The sequence below is a fragment of the Heloderma suspectum genome, chromosome 4 (genome assembly GCF_057233095.1).
Source record: "Heloderma suspectum isolate Gila_16-S chromosome 4, 16-S_ref, whole genome shotgun sequence".
Classification (NCBI taxonomy): Eukaryota; Metazoa; Chordata; class Lepidosauria; order Squamata; family Helodermatidae; genus Heloderma; species Heloderma suspectum.
The window spans coordinates 108,251,888-108,269,013 of record NC_139461.1 but is presented as its reverse complement, the minus strand read 5'-3'; the positions used below and the strand labels follow the sequence as shown (position 1 = coordinate 108,269,013).

At 45.1% G+C, this 17,126-nt stretch overlaps 1 protein-coding gene across 1 annotated transcript in view; it reads left to right on the top strand.

Annotated features, from left to right (window-relative positions):
* The window catches only part of PHACTR1 (phosphatase and actin regulator 1), a 396,386-nt gene that overhangs the window by 9,706 nt on the left and 369,554 nt on the right, over positions 1 to 17,126 (top strand). Inside the window, exon 2 of the mRNA XM_084850304.1 lies at positions 5,129 to 5,275. Coding sequence (XP_084706430.1) covers positions 5,129 to 5,275 — 147 coding nt within the window. The remainder of the gene's footprint in view (positions 1 to 5,128; positions 5,276 to 17,126) is intronic.

Genomic DNA, 17,126 nt, shown 5'->3' with positions numbered 1-17,126 from the left:
GGAGGTCCGTAACATTGTTCAGGAGGCAGCAACTAAATTCATCCCAAAGAAAAAGAAATGCAAGAAAGCCAAGTGGCTGTCTGATGAGGCTTTACAAGTAGCTGACGAAAGAAGGGAAGTGAAAAGCAAGGGAGAAAGGGGAAGATATATCCAACTGAATGCAGAGTTCCAGAGAATAGCAAGGAGAGACAAGAAGGCCTTGTTAAATGAACAATGCAAAGAAATCGAGGAAAACAACAGAATGGGAAAGACTAGAGATCTCTTCAAGAAAATTGGAGATATCAAACGAACGTTTTGTGCAAAGACGGGCATGATAAAGGACAAAGAAGGCAGGGACTGAACAGAAGCAGATGAGATTAAGAAGAGGTGGCAAGAATACACAGAAGAACTATACAGGAAAGAGCTGAATGTCCCTGATAGCCATGATAGTGCGGTCACTGAACTTGAGCCGGACATCCTCGAGAGTGAAGTCAAGTGGGCCTTAGGAAGCATTACTAACAACAAAGGTAGCGGAGATGACAGTCTTCCAGCTGAGCTATTTAAAATCCTAAAAGATGATGCTGTTAAAGTGCTGCACTCAATATGCCAACAAATTTGGAACACTCAACAGTGGCCACAAGGCTGGAAAAGGTCAGTTTACATTCCAATTCCAAAGGAGGGCAATGCCAAAGAGTGTTCAAACTACCATACAAGGTGATGCTCAAAATCCTACAAGCTAGGCTTCAGCAGTATGCAAACCGAGAACTGCTGGAAGTACAAGCTGGGTTTCGAAGAGGCAGAGGAACTAGAGATCAAATTGCCAACGTTCGCTGGATCATGGAGAAAGCAAGAGAATTCCAGAAAAAACATCTATTTCTGCTTCATTGACTACGCTAAAGCCTTTGATTGTGTGGATCACAACAAACTCTGGCAAATTCTGAAAGAGATGGGGGTACCAGACCACCTTACCTGTCTCCTGAGAAACCTGTACGAGGGTCAAGAAGCAACAGTAAGAACCAGACATGGAACAACCGAGTGGTTCAAAATTGGGAAAGGAGTATGAAAAGGCTGTATATTGTCACCCTGCTTATTTAATTTATATGCAGAGTACATCATGAGAAACGCCGGGTTGGATGAATCACAGGTCGGAATTAAGATTGCCGGGAGAATTATCAACAACCTCAGATATGCAGACGATACCACCCTAATGGCAGAAAGCGAAGAGGATCTAAAGAGCCTGTTGTTGAGGGTGAAAGAGGAGAATGCAAAAGCTGGTTTGAAACTAACATTAAAAAAAACGAAGATCATGGCATCTGGCCCCATCACTTCCTGTCATATGGAAGGGGAAGAAATGGAAGCAGTGACAGATTTTATTTTCTTGGGCTCCAAGATCACCGCAGATGGTGACTGTAGCCATGAAATTAAAAAACGCTTGCTCCTTTGGAGGAAAGCTATGGCAAACCTAGACAGCATAGTAAGAAGCAGAGACATCACCTTACCGACAAAGGTCCATCTAATCAAAGCTATGGTTTTCCCAGTAGTAATGTATGGCTGTGAGAGCTGGACTATAAGGAAGGCTGAGCACCGAAGAATCGATGCTTTCGAACTGTGGTGCTGGAGAAGACTCTTACGAGTCCCCTGGACTGCAAGGAGGTCAAACCAGTCCATACTAAAGGAAATCAACCCCGAGTGCTCATTGGAAGGACAGATACTGAAGCTGAAGCTGAAATATTTTGGCCACCTAATGCAAAGAGAAAACTCTCTGGAAAAGACCCTGATGCTGGGAAAGACTGAAGGCAAAAGGAGAAGGGGATGGCAGAGGATGAGATGGCTAGATAGCATCACTGATGCAATGAATATGGACTTGAGCACACTCCGGGAGAGCGCAGGACAGGAAGGCCTGGCGTGCTATGGTCCATGGGGTCACGAAGAGTCGGACATGACTGAACGACTGAAAAACAACAAAGGGAGATAGCAGCTATTCAGGTAAACACTGCGAGAGCATGGCCTCAGCCTAGCTCTAGTTGCGGACATCAAAGCAATGTTCCCAAGAGGGATGCAAATTCCCATCCACATCAAAAGACATATCTAGACAATGGGCTATGGATAAGCTCTGTAATGTGGGTAAGGCAATATATTCAGAGTGATGTGCATCTGCATTTGCATCAGCTGCATCTGCATCTGCAGAAGCCTTGTTACTGTTCAGTCGTTCAGTCGTGTCTGACTCTTCGTGACCCCATGGACCTACACAATGACCTTTTTCTACACAAAGAAACTTCTTTTGTATTGGGACATTTGGATGCGCATTGTGCAAATAATGGTGGAATAGGACAAGAAGCATAGTCAGAATTAAATCTGATTTACTACTTGAGTGATCGCAAGGACTTTACTTGGGGCATTGTTCATGGAGGAAGTTTCTTCCTAACAGAATGTAACATGTTAAAATACATATTTCTCAACCGGACAAATTCTTCCAATTACATATTAGCGCAGTCACTGAAACTGTTGACCGAATATTCTCCAAGACGCACACATCAGTTAAGCTGGAGCAGTTGGATTCTCTCAGGCTAAAGATCTTTGCAATTTAGGGTGCAACTCTGTCTGGTTGTCACCCATTAGAAGGAAGCCTCTGATTTTGGAGGCTTCCAAGTATTCAATGCCCAGTTTAGCTGCTGCCAGCAGGACAAGAGGAGTGACAGAGGCAATTTTGGCCTCTCCAAACTTCTTTTTGTAAGTTTTCCTCTAGACGAGTCTCTGAGCCCATCTAGCACAGGTGTGTTGCTGGGGGCAAGACTGGGATTGGAGATGCCATAGGATTTTTCATATCCTGGACTCTCCTCTCCCCTCCCCACCCACCAGGACACCCCCTTTTTGACCTCTAGGAGATCATCCAAGGCCAGTTTTACGACCGCAGAAAGCAGGTGCTGTGGTTCTTTCTGTGGCAGTTGCAAAGGATTGGATCTTTACAGTCTTGCTCTTCGTTTATGTTTGAAACACAATTCCAAATGCACACCATCTCCCTCCCACCCTCAATATGATAGCTGCAGAACACACCTTTTTGAGTTCAGTGCCATCCATACACAAGTTACCATTAAGCAGAGGCATTGCAAGGCACTTAAAAGAGTCAGGGCCCAGTCTTTGAATTGGCAGCATTGGAAAGTTGTTTTCTTAGCTTAATTGCCACGTTGCAGTGGTGGTGAGAGGATTGCAGCATGTAGGGAGGCTAGGGTTAACCTTCCCTTTCCAGATGCAACCCCCCTTGAAAATTGTCCTCTGCATGGCAATTAAGCTGAGGGGAAAAAACCTTCCATTGACACCAATGAACACTCAGGGCTCTGTGCAATAGAGCCCATGCCCCAGGAAACAGATTGGGGGCCCAGGACCAATAAGCTGTAGGTTAAGCAATGCCCCTCCCATTAGGCACTCTCCATTTCCAGTTCTGGAAGATGCAAAACACCTGGCAGTTCTGTTCAAGGCCATTTAGCACCTTGTCTGAATGGGACTAATAATACAGATGTTGCTTCAAAGTTTGGCTTCAGCCATGATGCATTAACCATTGTGTCACATATTATTTCATGTCCTGCTGGTTGCTCGGTCCTCACAATGAGGGAGCAGTGGTCATATTTTGAGATAGAGAGAAGCATGGGGAACACAGGCAGTTGCCTTATAAGCGAGCCCCATCATTGGTCCATCTAGCTTAGTTTTGACTACTGGCAATGGGTCGCCAGGATTTCAGACAGGAGCCTGTTCCAGCCATACTTGGAGATGCCAGGGATTGAACCAGGGAAGAATAATATTAGTACTGAAATAATATTAGTACCACATACAGGGTTGTGGTAAGGAGTACTGATGTAAGGAGTACAGAGTACTGAAAATGGGTATGAAGTGCAGCGCTCGCTCAAGAGATTTCGCTGCCTGAGGCCAAGCAAGAAATACCCCTCCCCTGCCCCCCAGTCAAAGTTCACAACCATAGCACTCAAGGCGGGTCAAGTTATTTGGACATGATGAAGAAAATCCTGCAGTTGTCTCCCTCCCTGGCAATAAAGACACAACAACAACAACAACAACAACACATTGAGTAGCCAACACCCCAAATCAGCTGCCTGGGGTGGCTGTCTCACTCTGCCTAATGGTGGGGCTGGCCCTGGTTAAGTGTTTTAAACAGTCTAAATTTCAATTAATATTACAATGCCATGTTAGCTGTCCTGAGCTCATTGAGTGGGATAAAAATGTGACCAATATACAATAAGAACGTGAGAACACCCAACCTTACCTACTACTATTGCCAGATGTACTTTATTTTTAAGGGATGCCCTAATCTGTCCATTTATTTACTTTTTTAAAGGGGCATGGACTGCCAGGATGTCGTACAATGTACAGTGGAAGTGGCTATATGCCTGGGCTCGAGGCTGTTCACAATTCCTGAACACCCCCCACCTCCCTAGCATTTTCAATGCTGTATCTCCAAAGTGTTCAGCATTTAAAAAAAAAATAGTTTGGCACACATGCTTCATATCAGCATTTTTTAAAGAGTTTGGCACAAGCCACCTCAGACATTCTTACATGCTTCCTCAGCTGAGATACTTACCTAGGAAACAAGAGAGCGCTCTCTCTCTCGCTCTCTCTCCCACACCCATGCATCTGTAGTGTCACATACAGATGCATGGACATAAAGTCCTAAGCCTTGATCTGCAAGCCTGAGGTCATCTACTAGCCATGGTCCAGCCCTCTAGTAGCCATTATGAAACGTTTTATCCACGTCTTTGAACACGAGAATCACCCTTGGGGCTTTGTTCGGCTCTGCAGCAGGAACCCACGTGGGGACTCTCTCGCTCCTCTGCCCCTGGGGCTGCAAGGAGTGGGGCGGCAGCAGGGCAGGATTGCCAGATCAACTCCAGTCCTGAGATCCTTAACGGGTTTTCCTTTTCTCTTTTCTCCCCTCTCTTTCCTCCTTCCCTCCCTCTGTCTCTGTGTGTGTGTGTGTGTCTGTCTGTCTGTGTCTGTCTGTCTGTATCCCTGATTTTTTCTCTCTCTCTTTCCCCTTCCCTCTTCTTCCCCCTCCCCCTTCCTATGCGTGTGCGCCCCCCCTCCTCCTCGCCCTCCTCCTCTTTTCTACCCCCCCTCTCTCCTTTTCCTCCCTCATCATCAGCTCGCCGGGCGACCCTGCTCACTGTACCCACATTAATGGCGGCATCTTCCGAGGAGGACATAGACCGGAGACCCATCAGGAGAGTAAGGTCCAAGAGTGACACCCCTTACCTAGCAGAAGCCAGGATCTCCTTCAACCTCGAGGCAGGTGAGTGGCACCGACCCCGCCTCAGCCTGCAAGGCAAGCCCCCCCCCCCCGGCTCTCTCTCTCTCTCTCTTAATCCGGAGGCTGCTGCTGTTTCTGCTACACTCCCCTCTCCCCCCCTTTGTGTCTGCCGGGTGCGGGGGGCTGGTGCTGCAGGAATGTGGATCCCTGACATGTCCTGGCCATCACCCCAGCCATCACTCCTCCCCCACCCGCTCGGAGACTCTGGTGCAATACAAAGCCCAACATGGGGGCGAAGAGGTGGGCGAAGGGCTTCCTCCACACCGAGACCTGTTTGGGTGAGGTCGCGCTGAATGCCCTGTCTGGGGCTGGAGGCGAGTGTGCAAGTAATTGTGTGACCTCAAAGTTGGGGATGTGGAAAGAGAGCGCGCGCGACGTTTACGCAGCAGGACCTGCCAGCTCTGGCACTGTGGCACCCTGGGAGCATACTAGGCTCCTGTTCCACCAGGCTCCTTCTGACATCCCCCCCCCCCCGCAAACATTGCTGCCTTCTGGCTTCTCTTCTGCTTGTCAGCCTCTCCTCTTCTTCCTTCTCACCAGCTCTCCCCTGCCCCTCGCCCACCACCCCTTCCCCGCATTTTCTTCTCATCTTGTCTTCAAAGCTCTGCATTCCCCTAACAACCCACCACCTGCCAGCTTCCACATTGACTTGCTTTCTCTCTCCCTAAACCAGCCTTTCCTGACCTGGCGCTCTCCAGATGTGTTGGACTACAACTCCCAGCAGCCCTCAAGTCAGCATGGCTGGAGGGCTGCTGGGAGTTGTAGTCCAGCACATCTGGAGGGCGCCAGATCAGGGAAGGCTGTCCTAAACCCTGGTTGCCATGTCTGTCCACTCTTCCTCTTCCATGCTCCCTCATCTTGTCTCCATTCCGATCTCTTACCTTCCCCTTTCTGTTCTTAACCTGTCATTTCTCCAGCCTCTGTTCTCCCCACTGTGATCCTTTTGTGATGCCACTTTTATTTTTCAAAACTGACCCAACTCGAGGCTTTAACAGAAGCCTGGCATCCTGAAGTTATGCCTGTGAAGCTTTTCCCAACATGAAGATAAAGTAGTGATGGGGGGAAAGTTTCACCTGCTGCTATTGAAGGTGCAGAATCAGAGTCAGTAAAATGGCAGGCATTTCTTTTGCCCAGTGATCGTGCTTCTCACCCCTGTCAGATAACACACATTCTCCAACTGTTCATTTCTCCACTTTCTCCTTTCTCCCCCAGTAATCCTTCTGTCCACTGATTTCATTAGTGCCTTCCATGGTTACCTAAACCTCACATCAAGTTCTACTGCCTCATCAACAGCCTATCCCATATTTCTGCCTTAAATGTGATCCTATCTCTGGGTTTCTCCAGCCCTTTCCAATGCAGAATCACCTCTCCAGTTCTTGGGTTTACTCTTCATCATAATTGCTGCATCCCAAACTTCTTCCCATACTCTCCCACATTTGTCCTTTAATGCTGTACTTTTCACCTCAAAGTTTGCTGTCCTGGAACCCACTCTTTACCTGCTTCAGAAGGATGGGAGGAGGAAGGGAAGGCTGATGTTTGCAATCTGGGGTGCCTTTTTGGCATACCCAGAAAAGTCAGCTACACATCTTTCTTGCTATTGAGGCCACCAGTAAGCCTCCCCAAACCCTAACTTCTCCATAGGATTGTGTAGCAAAGCTTTCTCCTCCAACAGTTCCCATTAGCTGAATTTCTGGAGGCTGGAGTCTAAGCTAATGTACTTGCTGGAACTCCCTGTCCCTTAACACACTATTTGGATGGGATAGTGGTCTTGTGGTGTTTTCTCTCTATTCCTGAAACTTGGGTGTGTGTCTCCATCAACACCCGCAGTTGTGACCTTCCTGACACTTTGCACCTAAAAAGATGTAAAATGCAAACTGTGTATATACATCAATCAGTTGATTACTTTGGGTGACATGTCATTAATTCCTTTCTGGTCATTACATATACACTGTTCTCCCCTGTTTGATTATGGGGTTTTTTGTCAATGTTGTGTTATTTTAGTGTGGTTTTTTGTTGTTGCTTGTATCCCACTTTGGGATTATTTCATAATGAAAAGTGGGCAAGAAATTTCATATGTGTGGTAGGTATAATTGTGTAGCACAGGAATCAGAAGGTGATGCCAAATGGTGTTGGATTTTAAAATGTGTTACTGAAGACAGAATGATCAGAGGGAGAAATATGATGAAAGGGTATGAAGTCTGTCAATGAGAGGAGATTATGCATGGTTCCTGAATGAGCAACTCCATGGTGGACAATATTGCCATGAATAATGCTATGTCATGCCATCATAAACACATCACCAGTGGAGAGGAAGAAACCTGCAGGTCACTTAATGCCTTCATCTCTTAACCTTTCAGTTCCTTCTCTAACAAGGCTGAGGAGTTTGTGTAGGAGGCTTTCAGCCTTTAATCCCAAAGCAAACATGGCAAAAATGCTTAGCTCTTACCTCCCCACCCAGCCCAATAGGAAAGGCATGGCTTTTTTCTGCTAGATACTGTACCTTCTGCCATTGGACTCATTCAAAGAAAGAGATGTGTCTTCACAGAAGTGTAAAAACTCAACAGAGTGCTGGAGGATGTTTTCATTAATCCATCTTCCACTTGATGCTTTGAATGTAAAAAATATGATACAAATTGGTTGCTAGGCAATGTTTATGCTAATGAGCAAAAAGCCTCTAAAAATGTGCCTGTTGTCAGCATTTAACTCTTTTTTTGTATTAAAACCCCCATATAATATAAAAGAAGGACCCTTAAACTGAATAAGGACTGATATTAGGTTTAGCAAACCAGCCAGATGGGTTGTATAGCGAAGGTTTGATCTGGAAAACTTTATGATATACCATTTGTAGTTTAGATGTTTTGTTTCTTTTTACTCACAGTTCTTATTGGTAATATTGATACCATTGTTAAAAGCTGTACAAGTTATTTACACTCTTCTTTTAAAAGGACTACTGAAATATTAGCTGATCTGAAATACAGGACATCTTATACACCTATTGCTTTTCTTAAGTTGTAATATTTGCAGAATGCAAATGCTATGTGTTTATGTATTGTTCTTCAACAGACCAAGTCCTTTTGGGTTTCCTCTTTGGTCAGTTTATTGCTGTGGTCAGTATTCTGATAAATACAAGTGAGACCAGCAATGAAATGTTGCATTGTGGGGTGCCCTTTTGTGTTTCAGCCAGCCATGTCCCCTTCTGAGATACTCTATTCCATTCCCCTCCCCCCAGCACCCCCCCCCCTGCAGAGCTGACTCCAGGTTTTTGAGGCCCCCTGGGCAAGATACCCTCAATGGGGCCTCTCTGTCAGTGAGCCTACTTTCTCACCACCGTGGTCACCAGCTGTTATTGCGCCTCATCCTCTTTTTCATCATTGCTACCTCTTGTTTGGTTGATAGTCAGAGAGCCAGTGAACAAGTAGGCAAGGGCATCAACTGCTCCTCCTCACCACCCCCGTTGTCTGGGCCAGAGGGAGAGGCAGGGGAACAGCAAGTTGCAATGGTGAAGAAGAGGAGCAACTCCAAGTGGCTCTTGTCCGTGCCCCCGCTGCTGGAGTGTGGGCCCTTGGCAGGTGCCCAACTATGCCTACCCTTGATGCCAGCCCTGCCCTCCCCCACCACAGTAAGTCAGCATTCCATGACCACTGATCACACTCGGCCCTCATTGCTGGAGTTTCCCCCTTAGAGTTTTTCCTTTTTTCTAAAGTTGTTCTGCACTTCTGCAAACCTCAGGGTTGCCCCACGTCTGCTGATACGTCCCTTGAGTGCGTGGCTTGTCCCGTTGTACCTGCACAACCAATGGTGCTCACCTTTGAACCTCCAAAACAGAGGGAATCATGACGGAAGAAAATGCCAATGAGCACGAGGAGCTGTTCATTCCCGTTTGGTGCTGAATAGGGTGTCTATAAACCCAGTCAGTAGATATCTAGCAGGGAGGTATGGTTTTAAGGAGCTGCGTGCATGTGCTGCAGATTCATCGAGGCCTGCCTAGAAATGTGTACAAATGAATCTGGAAGGGGGAAGCGATGCTGCTTGTTTTTCAGTCCAGCAGCGCACCAGAGCTAAAATAATTCTAGGGGCACTGGAAACAGCCTCCACCTCGCTTCTCACTTAATGCATTTATGATTAAAATTCCTGCTGCTCCACTGCTGCTTGCATTGCTGTTTTCCCTGCCAGCTGCTACTTCTAGGCTTCTTTGATCTGGTCATCGTTTTGTCCAAAGATAGCATCTGGGATAAGCTGTATCAAGGTAGAGCTTTGGCTTACATTTGTACTCGATAGGCTCTCCTACGATAAGGCCCATGTGCAGATGGATGTACGCTGCCATTCTGTGTAAAATAAATGGCTGAGAGCCAACCGTTTTGTTTACCTCTTTGAGCTGTAAGTTATAATTATACTATTACTGCTGTTATCTGTGTTGCCGAACAGTCAAGACACTGCACATGCAGAGCCAATTATGCAGTTTGGGAATCGCAAGGATTTGCTTGGTTTCTCCAAAGCAATTAAATGGGGCAACCCTTAGCTGCCCTTCTAATCAGATGAAATTGATAATTTGCTTCTCTGTTTGTATTTCACTATTTCATTAGATTTCAAGCAAATATGTATTTTATTATATCGGCTGGTCTGTGCTGCTTGCATACATTATGTGCCATTGGCATTCTGGCATCACGTGAGCTTTGCATTCTTGTAAGTTCCACAAACGCTTATGCTGGCCTTTTTGAATTTCAAGGGGAAAATGAAGTGGGACTATCTTTCTGTAAAGCATATCCATTATTACGTACAGTTCCGTTTATTTCAGCAATATGCTATAAGGTCTTTGTGTATTTCAGAAACAACATGACTCCCTTTGTTAAAACATTTTGGTGAACAATATAGAGCTGAACACATATTTCTAATTATGCATTTTACTGTTTCATGATTTGCTATTTACAGTAGTCAGAGCAATGTTTAAAACATTCAGCCTGGGGTGGACACTACATGAGTGGAAGTCTGCTTGTACAATGGGACTTTCTTCTTCTGTCCTCTTCACTTCCCCCAAACTCTGCTCTAAAGAGTCCTCCAACCCTCAGAGCAAATGGTGAGATTGCACAGGGGACTACAGGAGGAGAAGGAATCGGATTCCACCAGGGATCGGGTTCCAACCCTTCCCGGTTCCAGTGACGGAAACAATTCTCTCAGTGGAAAAACTTAATTGGATTTCACCCAAAATTAGTTCAATTCAGCTTCATAGGTAGTGGTGGTACCAATCAAAGTCCCCGCAGAGGACTCCCCTCACCCGCCAACAAAAACCTGTCACAAACATCATTGTTACTTTAGTTGCAAGGCTGCTTCCCTATTCTGTAGCATCAGGGTGTCTCTGGACATTCGCTTCCTGCCAAAGCCAGGCAGCGGCTTCAATTTGCAAACTGAGAGTGTGTGTCAATTGTGCATGCTCACATTGTTCCCCTGCACTGGAGAAGGCACTGGGGGAGTGTCTATGTAGACACTTTCAGGAAACGATCCCCTACAACTTTAAATAAATAATTAAAAAAGTCTCTTTCTGCCTATGCAGAAGGAGGAGGAACCACTAAGCCAGGCTATTGGGTGTTGCTGTGGGGCGCTCTGAGCAGCTGGACAGCAATCAGCTGAGCAGACAACAATGATGTGACCATCTTCCAAAAATAAACTCATTCCGGGGCTGCACAGTGGTAATAGGGAATCTGGTCTATTAGCTGCTAACTGCAGAGCAAGAACGTGGCTGGCGGAGGCAGAGGGAGGGGAATGGAGCATCATGAGACTGAGTATCTTGGGCTTTTGAAGTATTTTTGAGAGGAGGATAGTAAGTGAGTGAGTGTGACTGAGAAAGCGCGTGTGTGTGTGTGTGTGTGTGTGAGTGTATTAGCGAGAGAGAGAGAGAGAGAGAGCAAACGGAAGTGTGTGTGTGCGTGTGTGTGTGTGCGTGTGCATGCATGCGCATGTGTTTATGGCCTTATTTCTTTCTGCATTGTGTCTGCAGACCACACTTCAAAGGTTTTCTTCTGTTGACCACCAGTAGTATTTGTGCATTGTGCTGCTTCTCACCTCTGTTACTTCTGAGTAGGCATGCAGGATTGGGGGATGTTTGTGGTGAGTATGCAAAGGGTTGGATTTGGGGGTGTTCTGAGAACTTGCTGCTGTGTTCCAAGGGCTGCTTTTCTGTGTGAGATTATTGTTATTGTTATTCATGATGATGTGTGGCTCTGTTGATTCCACCTTCCTGTTCAAGATCTTAAAGTCACTTGATTCTTTGTGCAATGGGAACTGCTGCTAATGTGGGTCCAAAGAAGGGCTTTTGTGTGGGCTGTGTTGTGTCACTCTTCCCTAGTCCCCACCCACTTGGCACTCATGTTTTTAATGTCACTTGACTCCATTTCCTCCTCTGCAATGTGAGTTGTTGCTGGGAAAAAAAAAAGAAGTGGCCTCACAAAGGAGTGCTTTTGTGTGGATTATTATTACTGTTGTTACAACATGCAAAAGGATGGATTATGGGTGTCCTGAGAACTTGCTGCTGTGACTATGGTTACAGACACACTGCAAATAGCCCATGGTTGTTATACCCATATTGTTGGGAGGAAGAGTAGTGGATGACATCACTGCAGTGTAGTCCAGAGTTGTTATCTAGTCTGCTAGTCAGTTGGTTTTAAAAACAATTATTTCATTTGACTTCTACCAAGAGAAATGGCACTCAAGGCAATTTACAATCACAAATAAAACTTGATAAAAACAATAATAAAACAAATACACTAAAACACAATTAAAAACACAACAATAACAGAGCAAAACCAGCATCCAACCCGACAGACCATTTACACACCAAAGGCCCGCTGCCTGCTGGCAGAAGAACAACAGTGAGGAAGCCAACCCAGCCTTCCTCGGGAGGGTTTTTTTCGCTGGGCCGGGGGGCCAATGCAGTCATGGAGAGGACTGTGAAATATTTAATGAAAAGAAGGGCATTTTCCTTCATTAAATACTTTCTGCATTTAATTTCCTTTTGATTTCACTGTTTACAGTTCACCACCACCACCACCATATGTACTGTATATAATCCTGAAAAATCCCATAATGTTCCACGAATCTGATGGGTGGGCTATAGTCCATGCAAGCTAATGCCAGAATACATGTTTAGTCTTTAAGCTGCCACAAGACACTTTATTGTTCTTGTGTTAATAAAATTTCTTTGAGTTTCTGTTCATGCAGAAGATGGAGGTGCATTGTTGGGCCACATGAGAATTAAGAAGGTTTTTTTTAATTTTTAATGTTTAATACGAGTTATAACAACTGGTGTCATTCTTCAGGTTCCCTCCCCAGGGTCTCTATAAGATAAATGTCCGAGCGGAATACTTGATGCATCTTGTCTCCACTGCATATGCGTGTAAATGAGTTTACATACTAATGCAATGCACAGGTGGCCTTTTTACAAGCAAGGAAGGCCATTATGAAGGTAGGGTAAGACCATAATGTTTTTCTACGATAGAATTATGTGTCTAATTTATTGAATTTATTATTATTATTACATTTATACCCCACCTTTTTTCCTCTTGCAAGGAACCCAGGACGGCTTACATGGTCCTCTTCCTCCTGATTTTACCCTCACAACAACCCTGTGAGGTAGGTTAGGCTGAGAGTCAGCAGCTGGCCCAAAGCCATCCAGCGAGCTACATGGTCAGGTGGGGAATAGAACCAGTCCCAGTCCAACACTCCAACCACTATACTACACTGGCTGTGACATTTATGCTTTGCCTTTCCTTCAGGAACTAAAGATCTCCCCCATTTTTACTCTCACAACAATCCTGTGAGTTAGGTTAGGTTGAGAGGTAGTGACTGGCCTGGATCATCCAGTGAGAAATGAGAGGCATTTGCTAGTCCTCCTCAGGCACCAAAATGTCCTGGGCCAGGACTGGCTGTGTGGTATATGCATGTGTGTCCTGTTTGGCTCTTGTGTCTGAATGGGGCAGTGGGTCAATCTGTGTTTCTTTTGTGTGTGTGTGTGTGTGAGAGAGAGAGAGAGAGAGAGAGAGAGAGAGCGCTTCAATGTCTGTTATGTTTGCTGTGTCTGTAGGCTGTAAAATGGGAAGACTGTGTTTGTATTTGAGTTCTCTACCATAGAAGAGATATTAGTCTTTTGCTGATGGGAAAGCATGGAAGACGATTTCCACTAACATATGTAGAGAAAAATGTTTTTGCAATATTATTGTATATTGTTGACTGTGTGTGTGTGTGTGTGTATGCACAAATGTCATATGTGAGATCAGTATTGGGGCAGAGTAGGGGGTCCACTGCAGCTGGCTGGCCCCAGAGCCCATTGTGGCCTTGACCCAGCCCTCAGGATATCTCCATAGGTCATTATCCTCAGCAGCGGCAGCATCATGATTTTGTATGGTTGTGTGAATTCTCCACATCCACCCCCCATTGGGCATCAATGATCTTAAAGTGAATTGATTCTCTGTGGAATGGGAGTTGTTGCTGGAACAGGAGAATGTGGGTCTAAAGGAGTGCTTTTTTTTGTGGCTCTGTGATTTCCCCACTCTCTCCTTTGCATGGACAATCTTAAAGTTCATGCTCTTCAGTTTTCCCTTTCTGTGGTATGGGTTGCTATCTGTTGACAATTCAAAAGACTGTTCCATCTCTGGTGACCTGCCTTGGCTTCACCTCTGGTGACACACCCTCTGCTGCACCAGTCAGAATGGCTTCCAGCATCTGTGGCCCATACATATCGTTCCAGTGACATAATGCCTGTATCTAGATGTCATGGAGAACATCAGATCTGGTCCAGACTTTCAGAGCCACAGTACACCTAGATATACAGTAGTAGGGATGCAGAGCATACCCAAAATGCAGAGAACTCAATGGTGTTTACTCACTGATGCATTTGTTTAGGATTGCAGACTTAGTGGCTTACATTTAGTTATTTGAGATAATTTCCTTCTCCTCTTTTGTAAAGAGAGATTATGGGTAGCTCTGTGTTAGCAGAAATGCTGTTGTCCAGCCAAAGGACAGCTCTTTATAGCTGGCCGATAGACATCAAGGAATTCCATATGTAAAATTACTTTGCATATCATGCCTATCGCAGCTGGAGCAAATATACCGCAATAAACTTGGGATTTCAACCATTATGAATGTTGTCTGCCATCCAATGAACTCTGACAAGTTGAAGTTCAAACATTCTGTGAGTCAGGATGATTCTGGGATTTTCTGAACTTAAAGAGTTTGTACAGTGTCCTTTTGAGCTTGGGTGTTTTGTCTCTGAGTGATGCAAAATGCCTACAATTTGGAAATGGTGGTAAAATCAAGTATCTAGTTAAATGTATGTGAGGACCCCTGGCCTTCTTAATTGTCATAAGGATGGGGGAAATGTAGCTACACAGTTATCCCTTAAAAGAGAAGTGTTAGGAATTATCTGATATTAATCAGCTATATCCCCTTCATGGATCACTGCCTTGTTGTGGCGAAGGGGCTTGCGTAACTCAGTGAAGCCATAAGCTATGCCGTGCAGGGCCACCCAAGACGGACAGGTCACGGTGGAGAGTTCTGACAAAATGTGGTCCACTGGAGAAGGAAATGGCAACCCACTCCAGGATTCCTGCCAAGAAAACCCCATGGAACATATCACAAGGCTAAAAGATATGACACCAGAAGATGAGCCCCTCAGGTCGGAAGGTGTCCAATATACTACTGGGGAAGAGCAGAGGGTATTTCCAAGTAGCACCAGAAAGAGTGAAGCGGCTGGGCCAAAGCCGAAAGGACACTCAGCTGTGGATGTGTCTGGTGGTGAAAAGAAAGTCCGATGCTGTAAAGAACGATATTGTTTAGGAACCTGGAATGTCAGATCAATGAATCAAGGTAAGCTGGAGGTGGTCAAACATGAGATGGCAAGATTGAACATCGACATCTTGGGAATCAGTGAACTAAAATGGACAAGCATGGGCGAATTTAATTCAGGTGACCATCATATCTACTACTGTGGGCAAGAATCCCTGAGAAGAAATGGAGTAGCACTCATAGTCAACAAAAGGGTGGGAAAAGCAGTACTGGGGTACAATCTCAAAAATGATAGAATGATCTCAGTACGAATCCAAGGCAAACCATTCAACATCACAGTAATTCAAGCCTATGCCCCAACCACTGATGCCAAAGAAGCTGAGGTTGATGGGATCTATGAAGACCTACAACACCTTCTAGAACTAACACCAAAAAAAGATGTCCTCTTCATCATAGGGGATTGGAATGCCAAAGTAGGAAGTCAAGAAATAACCGGGATAACAGGCAAGCACGGCCTTGGTGTACAAAATGAAGCAGGACAAAGGCTCATAGAGTTTTGCCAAGAGAACACACTGATAATAGCAAACACTCTTTTCCAACAGCACAAAAGGCGACTCTACACATGGACATCACCAGATGGTCAATATCGAAATCAGATTGATTATGTCCTTTGCAGCCAAAGATGGAGAAGCTCTATACAGTCAGTAAAAACAAGACCTGGAGCTGACTGTGGCTCAGATCATGAGCTGCTTCTTGTTGCAAAATTTCAACTTAAATTGAAGAACATAGGGAAAACCACTAAACCGTTCAGGTATGACCTCAATCATATCCCTTATGAATATACAGTGGAGGTGAGGAATAGATTTCAGGGATTAGACCTGATAGACAGAGTGCCTGAGCAACTATGGACAGAGGTCTATAACATTGTTCAGGAGGCAGCAACTCAATCCATCCCAAAGAAAAAGAAATGCAAGAAAGCCAAGTGGCTGTCTGATGAGGCTTTACAAGTAGCTGAGGAAAGAAGGGAAGCAAAAAGCAAGGGAGAAAGGGGAAGATATACCCAACTGAATGCAGAGTTCCAGAGAATAGCAAGGAGAGACAAGAAGGCCTTCTTAAATGAACAATGCAAAGAAATCTAAGAAAACAATAGAATGGGAAAGACTAGAGATCTCTTCAAGAAAATCGGAGATCTCAAGGGAACGTTTTATGCAAAGACGGGCATGATAAAGGACAAAGAAGGCAGGGACCTAACAGAAGCAGATGAGATTAAGAAGAGGTGGAAAGAATACACAGGAAAGATCTTAATGTCCCTGATAGCCATGATAGTGCGGTCACTGAACTTGAGCCGGACATCCTTGAGAGTGAAGTCAAGTGGGCCTTAGGAAGCATTACTAACAACAAAGCTAGCGGAGATAACAGTATTCCAGCTGAGCTATTTAAGATCCTAAAAGATGATGCTGTTAAAGTGCTGCACTCAATATGCCAACAAATTTGGAACACTCAACAGTGGCCACAAGGCTGGAAAAGGTCAGTTTATATTCCAATTCCAAAGAAGGGCAATGCCAAAGACTGTTCAAACTACCATACAATTGCGCTCATTTCACATGCCAGCAATGTTATGCTCAAAATCCTACAAGCTAGGCTTCAGCAGTATGTGAACCGAAGTATAAGCTGGGTTTCGAAGAGGCAAAGGAACTAGAGATCAAATCGCCAACGTTCGCTGGATCATGGAGAAAGCAAGAGAATTCCAGAAAAACGTCTATTTCTGCTTCATTGACTACGCTAAAGCCTTTGATTGTGTGGATCACAACAAACTGTGACAAATTCTTCAAGAGATGGGAATACCAGACCACCTTACCTCTCTCCTGAGAAACCTGTACGAGGGTCAAGAAGCAACAGTAAGAACCGGACATGGAACAACCGATTGGTTCAAAATTGGGAAAGGAGTACGACAAGGCTGTATATTGTCGCTCTGTTTATTTAATTTATATGCAGAGTACATCATGAGAAACGCTGGGTTGGATGAATCACAGGTCGGAATTAAGATTGCCAGGAGAAT